This window comes from Cucurbita pepo, chromosome 5 (assembly GCF_057944985.1).
Source record: "Cucurbita pepo subsp. pepo isolate OVF chromosome 5, ASM5794498v1, whole genome shotgun sequence".
Lineage (NCBI taxonomy): Eukaryota > Viridiplantae > Streptophyta > Magnoliopsida > Cucurbitales > Cucurbitaceae > Cucurbita > Cucurbita pepo.
In genome coordinates, this window is record NC_141802.1 from 16,845,833 (window position 1) to 16,861,003 (window position 15,171).

Here is a 15,171-nt window from a genome sequence, read left to right on the forward strand (position 1 = left end):
ATGTATTGGCCCAAACCCACCGTTAGCAGATATTGTTCTCTTTAGGATTTTCTTTTTGGGTTTCTCCACAACGTTTTTAAAATGCGTATGCTAGGGAAAGGTTTCCACACAAGAATGTTTCACTCTCTTCCCCAACTGATATAAGATTTCACACAACCAGACCTACCCATGACAACAAACGATAAAAATTGTTTGAAGGAAGAAGAACGTGACCCATGAAAAAATGAAGATTGAGACTGATGTGACAATGTGCTTGCCTTAGGGGTTTCGATAATTAAGACAACACAACGGTTTAGAGAGATTGCGAGGTTTTCTTTTCTCTTTTGCCTCAGGTCGGTCCGTGTCGTCGAATTTTGTCTTAATATAATATTTTATTATTTCAACACTAATTTTCTATGTAATTAGGGTTTATCATGATAATACAAATGGGATGAAGTTGACATTTTTAGGTTTGGTAGTAAAAGTAGATATTTATAGGAGGAGAAAAATATCATAAAATGGGGATTGGAATAACTGAGGGAAGGATAAGATTTGGGGCGCATCCAAACAAGGTGCCAATCACACCGCCTTTTAGGTTAACCCTGATTGCAAATAAACCGCTTGAGTTAAATACTGAGCAAACCCTAAAACTAACCATAGTTATCTTCTGCCCTCTATATAACCAACCCCTTGGTTCATTTCTAACTCATTGTGTTCGTCTTCAGAGGTGTGGATTTGTGTCGATCCCCCTCTTTCTCTTTTCCTTCCTTGTTTGAACCCCTTTCTAGGGTTAGGGTTTTCTGATTTCCATGGCTTCCTCGTCTGTTGAGTACCGTTGCTTCGTGGGTGGCCTTGCGTGGGCCACTGATAATCATGCCTTAGAGAAGGCTTTCTCTTCCTTTGGCGAGATCGTGGAAGCGAAGGTCCGTTTGTCATCGTCGAGATCTGGATTTGTTCCGATTCGGCTTTGACGATCCTAAATCTGATCTGTGACTCTCATCTGTTTTGTGTTACTTTACTACTACTACTACTCTCTTGATATGTTACTTTTATTACTCTCCTTTCATCGGTACGTTTACCTTCATCTTGGTTACAGAGACGAAGAACGATCGATTTTTCTTTAATTTTCATTTTTCTTCTTTTGATTTTTGTTCCAGTTTGCCTCAATTGTTGTGGTTCTGTGACTGATCTTTGTTTTCTTGTGATTATTGTTATCCAGATCGTCAACGACCGTGAAACCGGAAGATCGAGGGGATTTGGATTCGTGACGTTTGTGGATGAAGAGGCCATGAGAAGCGCTATCGAAGCAATGAACGGCCAGAACCTTGATGGACGGAGTATCACCGTCAACGAGGCTCAGCAAAGAGGCGGTGGCGGCGGCGGCGGTGGTTACAACCGTGGTGGAGGTGGTGGTGGTGGTGGTTACGGTGGACGCCGTGAAGGAGGTGGTGGTGGATACAACCGTGGAGGCGGTGGTTACGGTGGTGGTGGAGGTGGATACGGAGGTGGTGGTTACGGCGGTGGACGTGACCGTGGATACGGCGGCGGCGGTGGTGGTGATGGTGGCCGCTACCAGAGAGGAGGTGGCGGCGGCGGTGGATCTGAAGGAGGGTGGAGAAATTAGGCGGTGGTGCATTACGATTTAGCTTTTGGTTTCGTCGAAGTATTAGTGTGATGATAAAAAGAAAAAAAAAAAAATCTTAGCAGCCTTTTGATTTCCCTGTACTGTGTTCCGTTTGGGTGCTCTCTTTTTTTGACCGATGACCGATGGGTTTCGTGTTCCTCATTATGTCTCTGTTACAACGAAAAAATGATATAAGAAAATGAAGTAGTGCAGCTCTTCGTTCTCAACAAATCTTTGTTTTCTGTTCATCCTTTGTCTCTGCCGAATTTCCGCCATGGCCAAGAATCTCCATTAAAGGGGTTATTCAGAAAAAGTAAGATCCATTTTCATGATTTTTTCAGAGGTGTCCTGTACTGTGACCATAATTATTGCACTGGGAACGGCAAATGGGGAAGATAATTATTAGTTTTTAATATAATTTGGCTGTAGTTTTGGTCTGATCCGATTGACGACAGGTAAGCAGAAAATATCGTGTAGGAGATTCGAGATATTTTTGTGGAAAAAGATGTGAGATATTTTTGCAATGATTCGTGGTATATTTCTTTTTTAATTGGGCCATGATGATGGGTCTGCCACATCGACTTCCGTAATGGACAAGTGGGCGTGGAATCTGATCGTTGAAGGAATATTCTTTCTTTCAAATTTTGAATTTAATTTATCAAATGGCTAAACAAAGAAGTGGTGGGGTGGACATCGAATAGTGAATAGTGTGTCAGCAAAGACGTTGGGCCTTGAAGGGGTTGGACTGGGTGGTGTGCTAGAGGATGCTGGAACTCAAAAAGGGATAGATTGTAAGATCCCATGTCGATTGAAGAGAGAAATGAGTACCACAAGGGGTAGACGGGATGGTGTGCCAACGAGGATATTGGGACCTGAAAAGAGATGGATTGGTAATGGATTGTGAGATCCTACATGAACGAGTACCACAAGGGGTAGACGGGATGGTGTGCCAACGAGGATACTGGGACCTGAAAAGAGATGGATTGATAATGGATTGTGAGATCCTACATGAACGAGTACCAGCAATGACGCTTGGCCTCAAGAGGAGATTATATAATTCCACATTGAGAAATGGAACAAAACATCTCATTTTCCTCTACCAGATGTTTTTCCTCTACAATGGTGTGAAAACCACTTTAAATGTGCCTTAAAAATTGAAGGAAAGAAAAAGGGAGAGAATGTAAGGGACTTGGATGATGAATGAGAGAGGGTTTTAGGGTAAAAAAGAAAAAAAAAAAAAAAAAGGAAAAAAAGAGGAAAGACATATGGGGTCCAATTCCCGACGTATTGTTGTCGTTTTTCGCTGTAGCCGAATATTGTGGCCATGCCCTTCCACACCTTCTCACATGCCCTTCTCTCTCTCTCTCTCTCTCTCTCTCTCTCTCTCTCTCTCCTCCCTCTTCCCAATAACAATATTTCCACTAAATACTATTATTAATCCTATTTATCTTTATTATTTCACAACAACTTCCTAATTTTAGCTACCACCCATTAATTCAATTACCAATATCAACTTCATCTCTACTTTCTATCATCATCTTGGTTATCAGCAACACAACCGTCATACTTCTACATCTCGAAACCTTATTGGGACTCGGGCAAAACAAGCTTATAATACTTGCTTAAGGATTACTCGGTGATTACGACACCTATTATGTCCTACCGAGCCATTATAATACTTATTAGATTCTATTTGTTAGATGGTATGATATTGTCTCCTTTGAGCATAAGCTCTCATGGTTTTGCTTTGGACTTCCCCAAAAAGTCTCACCTCAATGGAGAGAGTATTCTTTGATTATAAACCCATGATCATTCCCTAAATTAGCCGATGTGGGACTTTCATCATCCAACACTATCTATCTTTTTAGTTATTTATCGAATGCTATGGGCCATTACAACACTTATTGGGCTCTATCAAGCAAGTATTGTTCCAACCGAGAACTATTGAGTCATATTGATGGTTTATGTCGCCTTGAGCATCAACAATGACATCTGACTTGACTTTACTAATCGAAACAAACAAATGAGATTGTCTTTCCATTTAAGATTTTCCATCCATCCGTGGAGAGCTTGTATGATCTTTTAACTCACCTGAAATGTGACATACTGTCATATTTCTCACTAACCAAAATCTACCCCAAAACCTGCCTTAGACTTTCGACGCATCCCCATCTTACAAAGCCTTGACTTGAGGCCCCATCTAACCCCTACTAAGCTTTGTCATTAACAGCACTAATGATCTTGTCATATATGACCTTGCTTGAACCTTAGTTTGACTTTCTCACACAATCCTTTTGTGTTAAGTAACACAATCCTTTTGTGTGATCCACTGTCCTTTTTGGTCACACCACAACACTTCTCTCTCAACTCTTGACAAGACCTGATAAACCATGGCAGGTCCGTTCATAACTTTGTCCGTTCATTCATAGGGACGAAGAAAAGAGAGGCTTGTAGATCACACCACAACGAGTTGCTATGTGTGAGTTTTATTGAATGTCAATCCAAGCAAAGTAAGACCACAAATAGAACTTAATAACTTCAGAAGCATAAAATGAACTTCACTTAGAATACTAAACGTTAATCAGATGAGAAAATTGTAGATACTTCACTAATATAGGCCCAACCAATAACTCTGCAGCTGTAAATAATAAAGGAATGAATAAAATGTCTTGAAATTATACCAAAACCAATGAGCAGACAAGTGAAGGAAGAGGAGAATCCCCATGCCACATCACGAGCACCCGGTGGGTTCACGTGCATTTTCTCGACACTGGAATATATATAAGCAGCATGAGATTATATCAGAAGTTAATACAAGCAGACCTAAATGGACTTTGCACTGACCTTTTCTATTTCTTTAACTTCACAGCATAATCTTGGAGAAAAACAAAGCAAACAACTCGGAATTCAAAAGCTAACCTGCTTGTAAGATTCCGTGTAATAAGTTATCTTTATTCTTTTGAAGACGCCTTTGGACCATCCAACTAGGTCGGGACGGTGCAATTCTTCTTCTCTCCATAAAGTTCATGATTCTTGTCCATTTCTTCCAAGCAACTAGGCTGCAATGAATACAAAAGCCATGCATCGCATCTTAGCAATTGAATATGCAAACCTTTACACCACCCTTTGGGAACTAAACAAACTATGCATATTCACATTCACCCATAGAACAACAGTCAAACATGATCGAATCTTTCTGACTCGTAGGACTAGGACCACTTTGTAGGAGAACAATCCCAAAGATGGGAGGAATTTGTTAGGAATCACGAACCTTCACAATGGTATGATATTGTCCACTTTGAGTATAAGCTCTCATGGCTTTGCTTTTGGTTTCCCCAAAACGAAAATGTATTCCTTATTTTTAAACTCATAATCAACCTCTTAATTAGCCGATGTAGGACTCCTCTACCAACAATCCTTAACAATCCTCCCCTTGAACAAAGTACACCATAGAGCCTCCCTGAGGCTTATGGAGCCTTTGAACAATCTCCCCTTAATCGAGGCTCAACTCCTTTCTCTAGAGCCCTCGAACAAAATACATCATTTATTCAATATTTGAGTCACTTCTGACTACACCTTCGAGACTCACAAATTCTTTGTTCGACATTTGAGGATTCTATTGACATGACTAAGTTAAGGGCATGGCTCTGATACCATGTTAGGAATCACAAACCTCCACAATGGTATGATATTGTCCACTTTTAGCATAAGCTCTCATGACTTTGCTTTTGGGTCTCATACCAATGAAAATGTATTCCTTACTTATAAACCCATGATCAACCTCTTAATTAGCCAATGTGGGATTCCTCTCTAATCCTCAACAGAATTGATATCAGTATTATTTTCATGTGAAAAGGGATTAGGACAATACTTATAAGGATTCTTAATGTCAACAGAGGGTGTATCTGCGTGCACATATTCCATTACGTGTAAGTAATAATCAAGCAATGAACTCGACTACAATGCGTAACTCGAGATTCCATTCCATCCATTGCAAACTAATAACTCGAGTACAACAATGCGTAAGAGTGGAGGATTCAAACCTTTGACCAATGCGTAAGAGTGGAGGATTCAAACCTTTGACCCCTTGGTCGAAGATATATGTCATCACAAGTCGAGCTATGCTCAAATAGACATCAACTTTGAGATATTAGTTTGCAATGGATGAGTTTAGCTTTGGACTTCTCTACCTAAGCTGTAGATTCAAGCAGTGGGGTCATTCTGCTATCTTATGTTATCAGATGCTTGCTTAGAGTATGTCTAACAGGAGTCTTATCGACTCGACATGTAAAACACCGTAGCTGGATAGTGTAGAATTTCACCAATCAATACTTATAAAAGAGAATCGATTGTTCTTAATGAATTCTAAGTATTTCGACAGTATCCCAAGACAATAACTTTGTCGATGCTATATCGTCTCGATTAGAAACAAAAATTAGGTCCCCTGATCAAGTATCTTTTGTAACAAAAGAAAAGTAAGAGTAGACAAAGAATTCAGCTGGGCCGTCACAATTCTTTGCATCTAGGACAACAAAGATTCTACATCGCATTTAAGTTGAAAAACATATCATGATACCAGTCGGAATATGATTATACATACTTTGAATATTGAAGCTTGAGACACATAAAATGGGCCAGCCAAAGCTCAACCATATCTTCTAGCTGGAACCAGTAAAATAAATGTCACTATTTATTCACATAAAAATAACCAAATATAGCAAGGGGAATACATAGCTGTGGACCCTTAAAAACTTACATGAGGGAAGAATAAGCAGGCAAAAGCATATGAGCCAATCTTGGTGACTGCAATAACACCATTCAGAAACAGTTCCAACAAAACAAAACAAAAGGGTCATCAGGGATTTGCTTGATATCAAGAAATATTTCATCCTGGCTGTTTACACATTGAAGAACCAATACAATTTCATCCTTTTCATCGGGTTAATGCTCGTTCTCCCATCTCGTTTATAGGCGTGCGATCAATCCATATTCCATTAACTGTTGGGATTATCCAGAAACTCATTTGGAAAATCTATAATTCACGAGGTTCAACGAGCCATCAATATTCCAACTTCTAGTTATTAACCATCAGTTCATTGCTTATCATGGCTCTAACATGCTTGGACTTTCACACTCCTAAGCTATGTGTTCTAATTCCAATGTAAGATGATAATACAGCCAAGCAAATTGCTTAGAGAATTAAGGTTCAAATATCTATGACAATGATGGAAAACAACAGGGAAAAAACATGAATTCACTTGGTAAGATATCAATGGCTAAGAAACCCCCAACAAAGAGGAAATGGGAACCAGGCATTTCTTCATACACATACAAGGCAATCATTGTACAGACTCGTTTGGCCAGCTAGCCTTGCTTGGAACGTTGTTCAGGATAGGACACATCAAAGATATATCAACAGTGCAAGAAGAACACAAAGCGATTACTATTTAAAGCAACATGGGAAAGAGGGAAAAATTTGCAGAGATGAAAAATTGAAAAGAAAACAAAAGGGGGTTTTGTAGCAGAAGCATACACGTGAAATTCCTTGTAGAATCCATTGATTCAGCTCTGAATTTGGGCCCATAGATAAACTACTAAGAATGAAAATAAAACAGAAAGGGATGAAGAAGCTGGCCTCAAAAAATGGGTTTTAATCCATCTTCTTCACTGAAAGAACCCTTGAAGAACCTGCAAAATCTGGGTATCCGCGTGTGGAGTTGCGGCCATTTCTTCAGGGCCTCTGCTTCTCTGCGTTCGATTTCTTGAACGATTTTTGCTTTAACACCCATTGTTTAATACGATTTTGGGGTTTGTTTTTGTGTTTTAACAATTCGTTCTTTATATCCTCACGTCTTTATCACAAAATCCTTTTTTTTTTTTTTAATGTTTTTAACAATTTATATAACTTAAAATTTAACATTAATAATAATAATAATAATAATTAAATATATATATATATATATATATATATATATATAATTATATTATACTCGATTGCACCTCTAACAGAGGGACAAATAGTCAATTTTAAAAGAACTTATTGTCAACCTCTTTTAGATATGAATCTATCTGATTCAAAGGCTAAGAACTTGCATCAGTATCTCAATTTCAATTCAAATCTGGGTTTGATTCACCGTCTATATTCTGAGAAATATTTACCATCCGATAAAAAACGGAGTCTTTGTCTAAAGAAATGCCTTGAGAAAAGGCAGATGTATAGAACCTTTCAACGAGATAGTGCTTTTTCAACTCTCTCAAAATGGAAGACTCTGTCTGAATTCAGGTATACTCTACTAGTCTGCTATTATATCCGAGAATGGCGTCAGGTGACGGTGCCGCTATGCCCCTCTAGTACAATCTAAATTTGATTCTGACGATCGATATAGATCGGATGAAACCCACCCCGAAAGGAGAGAGAAATGGTGCGTCTTTGTGTTCTCTCCCTCTTTCCATTTTGTGGTTCCTAAGCAAACAAATCATTCAAAATTCTCACTCCCATTCCCTTTTCTTTCCTTTCTCTATAAATCCCTTCCTTCTTCAACTCTTCTTTCTCACTTAATCCTTCATCAATGGCTTCCATCTCCTCCTCTCATGACTCTACCTCATGGTCTCCCAACCAAAACAAAGCCTTTGAAAGGGCCTTGGCTGTCTTTGACAAGGACACGCCCGATCGCTGGCTCAATGTCGCCAAGGCTGTTGGTGACAAGACTGCCGATGAAGTCAAGAGACATTTCGAGCTTCTCGTTGAGGATGTCAAGCACATTGAATCTGGCCTTGTTCCATTCCCTAATTACACCTCCTCCTCCGCCCCTCGAACCTCCCATGATAACATCAATGATCAAGAACAAAGGTACCTCTTCTATAACGTACTTCTGTTCATAACCGTTAAACTATGTTCGTCACGTGCCTTCTTCAAAGTTGATTAATAGCAATAATTGCGGGTTTAATATTATAATCTTATAATTGGTTACCTAACCTTATTCTAAAAGCAACTTAATGAATTGTTTAGTGTTGATATTTTCCTTTGCTCACAAATATCCATTGCTTTTAAACAAACACATTAGACTTGGGGCTTCTATGCAAAAATAAAAACTATTATTGTTTAATTTTTAAAAAATTATGATTTTTTTTTCTTACTAAAAAATGTTTTTTTTTTTTTCTGTAGTATTAGTTTTAAATTTGACCAATTTTGGAAATAAAAAAAATTTAAGGTGCAAAATGAAAATGGTAAAAATATCTTGTTTTAAAAAATGTCACTCAGAAAAGGACTCTCAAAGCTCTACAAAATTCAAATAAATATCTAAAATAATTTATTTTTGTAAATAAAATATTTAACCCAAAAAAAAAAAAAAAAAAGTGGCAAGAACGTTGATGAACACCTATATTAGTAGATGAGGAGTCTTTTCTTTCATAAATGGAAGGAAAAAAAAACATTATCTTGACTTAGTCTCTTTTGAATAATTAAATTTTTAAAATTTTAAATTAAATCATTTTACTCGGATATTATCTTAAACAATTGAGTTATGATTAAATTAGTAAAAGATTTTAAAAATTTTAAATTTAAGATTAATATGTTGGACGAAGTTAACTCAGTTTAATAATAATTGCAGGATGAGAAATATGAAGCTTCACTAAAATGGTTGAAATTGGAAGCAACTTGGAAGGGGGTGGGATGAGGAAGAACAAAGATTGGACGGCTATTTGCAAGTCTTCAACAATCAAAACCTGCAATCCTACGTGATAATTTGGTTTTCATTTTTTAGAAGTTCATTTTTCTAACTAAAAGGCTAATTAATGTTGGAGGATGAATTTAATATATGTTTTTATTTGGATGTCGCTAGGCTAGGTCAACTCTATCATTGGTTTCATTATCCCTATAACGATCACTAAATAAAGATATGTGCTACTACGAGACCGATGCTGCGAAGCTAGGTAGTCCTATTATGGCGGGGGAAGGGTCGACTTCCGCTCCGAATGCTTTTTGTGGCAGGTCTTTCTATTACCGATATGGATCTCACTAACAAGTCTCGTTCTCTATCTAGGTCTCGATCTATATCACCAAGGTCAGTATATGAATCCGCTGCCTCTTTTATCTCTGGTCTTCAAATTTGATTCTACGAGGTAAATAGGTGATTGTGTTAAGTCATGTGACCTGTGACGTTCGTTATTTTTCACTAATAGTTGAAAGGAATTCTTCATAACTGAGTCTAAGATCTATGTAGACCTATGATATTTATTGCTTTAACACATCTCGTCCTCTTGTCCGATAAATCAGTCAAGCAAAGGCTACCCTCTCCTTTTTGAGTCGGCATGAAAAGAAGTCGACTTTGTTGACCTAGATTGAAGCAAAGACGCAATACACAAAGATGTTGCCAAATGAATTGAAAGATTCATGTTTAATTCGGACAAAAAAATGGTCATCGTCTAGAGTTCTTACTTGGGCTCGGGCTGTCAAGGGACCAAAGGTTCAAATATTCGATAGTCTACATGCAATAACCGATATTAACAGATCTAGAGATTCATCTCGAAGGCAATAGCTAAATTTTCACTTTCCTAATTACCCTTTCAAATGCCGATAGTTTAATGATTGAACTCAAAGAAAAAACGTGCGCCTGAGGAAATAAACAAGAACTTAAGAATCAAAAAAGAAAAATAAGTAACAATGGGTATAAACTGTGGAAATAAAGCAAAACAAAAGATCCAAAGTACAAGGATTTGGTTGAAGATGGAGAGAGAGTATCCTAGAACAGAGGAAAAAAGAGAATTTATTCTGATACTGTTGTTCGAAGAGGCAGAGAGCTCTCAACTCCACTTGTCTCTGAATTCTTATCTGCCACAACTTTAGACATACGGAACATCTGTGTACCCAGTCAAATGAGTTTTTGGAAGCATTAGATGAACACATCCACCACATGTATCACAAACATGATTATTTCTTTTAGATGCACAGTGAAGGAATTGGAAGTATATACCTTGTTGATGGTTTTCTTAAAGCACGATTTGTGTTCGTCCATCGATGCGTGAATGAACTCGTCGATGTGATCCTTCAAGTCCTCCAAGAATGTAGCTTCTTCGTTTTTCTTCTTTCGACAAGAAGGGATGGGTGGGTTTGCTGCAGCTGATGGTTTTTCTTTCTGTTGTTCCATTGGTTTTGAACCTAGTTTGAAAGGAAGACAAAAGGAATAAATTAGCTAGAGCCACGAGTAACGAGAAAAGTTAAGTGAGATTCCACATTGGTTGGAGAATGGAACAAAACATTCCTAGTAAAGATGTGGAAACCTCTCTTTAGTGGACACGCTTTAAAATCTTGAGGGGAAGTCCTTGAAGGGAAAGTTCAAAAAGAACAGTATATGCTAGTGGTGGGTTAGGGTTGTTACAAATGGTATCAGAGCCAAACACAGGACGATGTGCAAGCGAGGACGATGGACCCCCAAGGGGAGTGGATTGTGAGATCTTACATCAGTTGGAGAAGGGAACAACACATTTCTTATAAGGGTGTGGAAACCTCTCTCTAGTGGACGCATTTTAAAACCTTGAGGGAAAGACCCTAAAGAGAAAGCTAAAAAAAAACAATATATGCATTTCTTATAAGGGTGTGGAAACCTCTCTCTAGTGGACGCATTTTAAAACCTTGAGGGAAAGACCCTAAAGAGAAAGCTAAAAAAAAACAATATATGCTAGTGGTGGGTTAGGTCTATTACAAATTAAGCTAAGCGGAACCTAGTTTCAATTCATTCAACATAAGCAGAGAAGAAAGAATGTAGAACCACATATCTGGTGAAGTTGTGACTGATAGCTAAAGGGTGACTAACAAGAAAACCTTCACTCCTTCAGCACTGCAAAGTTTATGTGGAAATTTGTCAAGGTAAAGGATGCTCGTTCGTCACAATGCATCCCTTATTATGTTTCTTGAAATGTCCATGACCGAAGATTATTTTTGTAATAGCCCAAGCCTACCGTTAACAAATATTGTCCTCTTTAGGCTTTTCCTTTCGGACTTTCCCTCGATGTTTTTAAAATGCATCTACTACGGACATAAGGAAACAGGCTAATCTCATGAAAGCTTCTTTCTAAACCAATATCAGTGACAGAATCAATTTGACAGACCCTCAGTAGTTCTTCAGAGAGACAGTAAAAGGACAAGAGGAGGGTAAGTTCATGTATTGAATGTATATGCAAGTTCATTGTATTTGATCATAAAAGGGAAAGTGAGATGCAAAAGGGTTCGAATTAGGGGAACTACTGTTGTCTCTTGAATTACTCATCAGTTGTTTGTTCCTATCTTTGTTCACTGCTACAACTATTTCCTAAGAACAAATATGTGATACAATAATCCTAAAAATTTGATCTACGCCGAGATTCCCTTCTAATAATCCTAAACAAAACAACTTCCGATAAAGTGAAAAACAATTTAATCGGAAGCCAAACAGTGAATATTCTTCGCGATAACCAAAAATCGAAAGCAAAATGGACTTGAACAGAAGAAATCCAGTTCGAATTACGGCTATCTGTTTCCAAAATCAGATTATCGGCCATGACCTAACGAGATAAAGCTCAGCAACACAGCATAAACAAGATAGATGATACCTCGACTACGGCCGTACTAACAAAAGCATCGGCAGCTCAAAGAGAAATCGAGAAAAAAAACATCAAATAAAACAGGAAATGTTACCCGCTTCTCCAGATGTGCCGAAACCCAATTCTTTGAACTGATCGCCGGTGAAGACGAGAGATTTCTGGGTTTTTCTATGGCGGCGGTTGGTTGGAACACGAAAGTTGAAGTGGGCCGTCTATTCAAATAGCTTCGGTCCAGCCCAATTACTCAAATATTTGGGCTTGGGCTTAGATTTCTAATTTTAAATATTTGAATATTTCAATAAAAATTGAAAATTACGTACACTTTCCAATTACTCATTTTCTTTTAAAATAATCATTTGTAATTATTTTCTTTTTCATATATGTATATGAATAGATATAATAATAATAATAATAATAATAATAATAATAAATTAAGCGACGAACTAACAATTATATTTATATATACTCTCTGTTAAATTCTAATTGAAAAATATTAATTTACACGGGTACAAATTTATAATTTTATGAATTAAATGTTTGAAAGATAATCATCTCTATAAATTCAAAAGAAAAATTATAAAATCTTTTAATAAAACGTTCAAACACATCATTTTAGAGAAATAATTACAAAAAATATTTTTTTAAAAAAATAACCAAACCACATGCACGATGAAAGTTAGTCTACATTCGATAATTTAATCCAGTTTAGAATTCAATCAGACACAAAAATATGATGAACAGCTGATACGACATAAAGTAATGATACATTTTACGCGCACCAAATTTGATATGGGAATTGTCATTTTTACCCGAACACATATTAAATTAATAATTTTTTGAAATAAAATAAAATGAAATGAAATAATTAAATACATATAGTGAATGTTTATTGTTGATGAGTTTGCAAGGAACGAAGAAATTTTTTAAGGCATTTGTTGTAGATGAATGGGCGCTCCATTGGCACAATATGGCCTGCTTTTTCTATGCAATCCAATCTTGTTTCTCCTCCAAATTGCCTGTGTAATTTCCACCAAATTTTTTATTATCAAACCTCAAATCCGATAACAAAATGTCAAAATTTAATTTATCGTCTCTGTAACGGCTTAAACCCACGGCTAGCAAATATTGTTTTCTTTGGGTTTTTCTGGACTTCCGCTTAAGGCTTTAAAAGGCATCTACCCACACCCTTGGATGTTTCATTCTCCTCCCCAATCAATGTGGAACTCTCACAATCCACCCCTTTGGAGCCCAGTGTCACACTTGTTTCTTTCTCCAATTGATGTGGGACCCCTACTAAATCCACCCCCTTCGATGCCCAGCGTCTTTACTAGCACACCGCTTCGTGTCTACCCTATTCGGGGAAGAGCGACCTCGTTGGCACATTGTCTGGTGTTTGGCTCTAATACTATTTGTAACGGCCAAAACCCACATTTAACAAATAATGTCCTCTTTGGACTTTCCGTTTCAGACTTCCAAGACTTTAAAACATGTCTCCTAGGAAAAGGTTTCCACACCCTTATTAAGGGTGTTTCGTTCTCCTCCCCAACCGATGTGAGACTCTCACAGACCCGACATTTCCCTTCAACATAACCATATTATATGCTTGACTTATATATATATAAATAAAAAGATAGATTAAATAACATTAAGAATAAAAAAAATTAAAAAAGAGAGAGAGAGTACTTACTCTTTCATATTGTAAGCAATTTGCATATTAAATAAATTGTCATTTCTCCCCCATATGATATGCATCTTCTGTATTAATAAATTGAGCAAAAAAATTAAAAAAAAAACATGAAATTAAATTCTTGATGAACCAAATAAATATATATATATATATATATTCCTCAATTTTATAAAAATAAAAAATTAAATTAAATTAAACCTGTGGGAATTGAGAGATGGTAAAATCATCCGGTACAACCAATGCTCGAAGAAGTTCTGCTTGTTCCTTTCTGTACTTAACCATAGCCTGTGACGATCTTATAATTTGTTTAAAAAATATCTCTAAACTTTTTTAAAAAATTAATAATATATTTTAATTTTATAAAAAAAATAAAAATACCTTCAAATAATGTTTCATTATCCAATTAGGAAGCGCCGGAAAGTCAAAGGAACCAATTTCAAACAAGGATTTCACACCGTTGACCGTGTTCGGAATCAAGTAATCCGACCAACTTTTATACCCAATCTCCTGCAGCGCCACACGGCTGAGCGACTCCGTCAACGCCGTCGGCGCCGACGTGACCACCATCGCCGCCACCAAATCCGGGTACATCTCAGCCAGCCTAAACCCCACCATTGCCCCATAGCTAAACCCCACCAAAACGCACGGCCTCTCAACCCCCAGCTTCCTCAGCCCCTTCACCACGCACTCCGCCTGAAACTCCGGCGATCTCTCCGCCCGGTCCGTCACCGACACGCCGAAGAAGAGAAAGTCCGGTACATAGACGGCGTAATTTCTGGCCAAATTCATCACCTGAAATTGCCACGTCATGATCCCGTTGCCGGCGAATCCATGGAGTAGGACCACCGGTGGATTCGGGTTTTTTTTCGGGTTTCTGGTGGGTACCCAGAAATTCATGGTGGTTCCTGGTTGTATCTGGACCAGTTCTTGCCTGACTCCGGCGACCTTCATTAGCCACCGGAGAACCCGGTGGTAGACGTGGAAAATGTTCGCCATGGATTCTCTAATTCTCTAAATCGATGAGAAATGAAGAATAATTTTGAAGGTTAAACCAAATCAATTATGAATTAGTTTAATGTAATTTTATTCCAAAGTCAATTAGACAAATTTTTAAAAAATTAAATTAAAATATCCATTTGATAGAAAATATAATGTATATAAATGTACCAAGAATCGCATGGAAGAATATTTAAATATTTTTAAATGTACATTATTGTATTTTTATAATATAGGATGTTGAAGATTATTGGGAGTGAGTCCCACATTGGTTAATTTAGTGGAAGATCATGCATTTATAAGTGAG

General features: G+C 37.4%; 4 protein-coding genes and 1 long non-coding RNA gene across 7 annotated transcripts; 2 read left to right on the plus strand and 3 right to left on the minus strand.

Moving 5' to 3' along the window:
- Positions 1-673: 673 nt before the first annotated feature.
- LOC111795090 (glycine-rich RNA-binding protein) lies at positions 674-1,834 on the plus strand. The gene is made up of 2 exons (XM_023677332.2): positions 674-902; positions 1,199-1,834. Exons 1-2 carry the CDS (start codon positions 789-791, stop codon positions 1,601-1,603), a joined length of 519 nt encoding a protein of 172 aa, XP_023533100.2. The 5' UTR covers positions 674-788; the 3' UTR covers positions 1,604-1,834.
- A 2,306-nt stretch (positions 1,835-4,140) lies between these two features.
- On the minus strand, positions 4,141-7,429 carry LOC147792729 (uncharacterized). 2 transcript variants are annotated; one of them, XR_015421068.1, is made up of 5 exons: positions 7,239-7,429; positions 6,360-6,406; positions 6,204-6,265; positions 4,523-4,662; positions 4,141-4,373 (listed from the first exon to the last, which is right to left on the minus strand). It is a non-coding gene; the product is annotated as an uncharacterized LOC147792729 (long non-coding RNA). The 2 variants fall into 2 exon arrangements; XR_015421067.1 differs by having other exon boundaries at positions 7,137-7,429.
- A 440-nt stretch (positions 7,430-7,869) lies between these two features.
- On the plus strand, positions 7,870-9,429 carry LOC111779164 (transcription factor RADIALIS). Its single transcript, XM_087123831.1, has 2 exons — positions 7,870-8,453; positions 9,214-9,429. Exons 1-2 carry the CDS (start codon positions 8,173-8,175, stop codon positions 9,236-9,238), a joined length of 306 nt encoding a protein of 101 aa, XP_086979957.1. The 5' UTR covers positions 7,870-8,172; the 3' UTR covers positions 9,239-9,429.
- Positions 9,430-10,216: 787 nt separating this feature from the next.
- Positions 10,217-12,407, minus strand: LOC111795127 (uncharacterized). Of its 2 annotated transcripts, none has more exons than XM_023677382.2 (3): positions 12,276-12,407; positions 10,576-10,760; positions 10,217-10,461 (listed from the first exon to the last, which is right to left on the minus strand). In XM_023677382.2, exons 2-3 carry the CDS (start codon positions 10,747-10,749, stop codon positions 10,369-10,371), a joined length of 267 nt encoding a protein of 88 aa, XP_023533150.1. In that variant the 5' UTR covers positions 10,750-10,760; positions 12,276-12,407; the 3' UTR covers positions 10,217-10,368. The 2 variants fall into 2 exon arrangements, with proteins under 2 accessions (XP_023533150.1, XP_023533151.1); XM_023677383.2 differs by having other exon boundaries at positions 12,191-12,340.
- Positions 12,408-12,963: 556 nt separating this feature from the next.
- Positions 12,964-14,888, minus strand: LOC111795118 (uncharacterized). Its single transcript, XM_023677367.2, has 4 exons — positions 14,247-14,888; positions 14,067-14,153; positions 13,869-13,936; positions 12,964-13,197 (listed from the first exon to the last, which is right to left on the minus strand). The coding sequence occupies exons 1-4, from the start codon at positions 14,862-14,864 to the stop codon at positions 13,068-13,070; spliced, it is 903 nt and encodes a 300-aa protein (XP_023533135.2). The 5' UTR covers positions 14,865-14,888; the 3' UTR covers positions 12,964-13,067.
- Positions 14,889-15,171: the final 283 nt, after the last annotated feature.

Excerpts from the sequence above, each read along its gene's own strand:
- LOC111795090 (XM_023677332.2), top strand. The coding sequence starts at position 789 with ATGGCTTCCTCGTCTGTTGAGTACCGTTGCTTCGTGGGTGGCCTTGCG. Across the intron at positions 903-1,198 it reads GCGAGATCGTGGAAGCGAAG|ATCGTCAACGACCGTGAAAC; the intron begins GTCCGTTTGTCA and ends ATTGTTATCCAG.
- LOC111795118 (XM_023677367.2), bottom strand. The coding sequence starts at position 14,864 with ATGGCGAACATTTTCCACGTCTACCACCGGGTTCTCCGGTGGCTAATG. Across the intron at positions 13,937-14,066 it reads CCATCTCTCAATTCCCACAG|AAGATGCATATCATATGGGG; the intron begins GTTTAATTTAAT and ends TTATTAATACAG. Across the intron at positions 13,198-13,868 it reads ATTGCTTACAATATGAAAGA|GCAATTTGGAGGAGAAACAA; the intron begins GTAAGTACTCTC and ends GAAATTACACAG.
- LOC111795127 (XM_023677382.2), bottom strand. The coding sequence starts at position 10,749 with ATGGAACAACAGAAAGAAAAACCATCAGCTGCAGCAAACCCACCCATC. Across the intron at positions 10,462-10,575 it reads TTAAGAAAACCATCAACAAG|ATGTTCCGTATGTCTAAAGT; the intron begins GTATATACTTCC and ends CTGGGTACACAG.
- LOC111779164 (XM_087123831.1), top strand. The coding sequence starts at position 8,173 with ATGGCTTCCATCTCCTCCTCTCATGACTCTACCTCATGGTCTCCCAAC. Across the intron at positions 8,454-9,213 it reads ATCAATGATCAAGAACAAAG|GATGAGAAATATGAAGCTTC; the intron begins GTACCTCTTCTA and ends TAATAATTGCAG.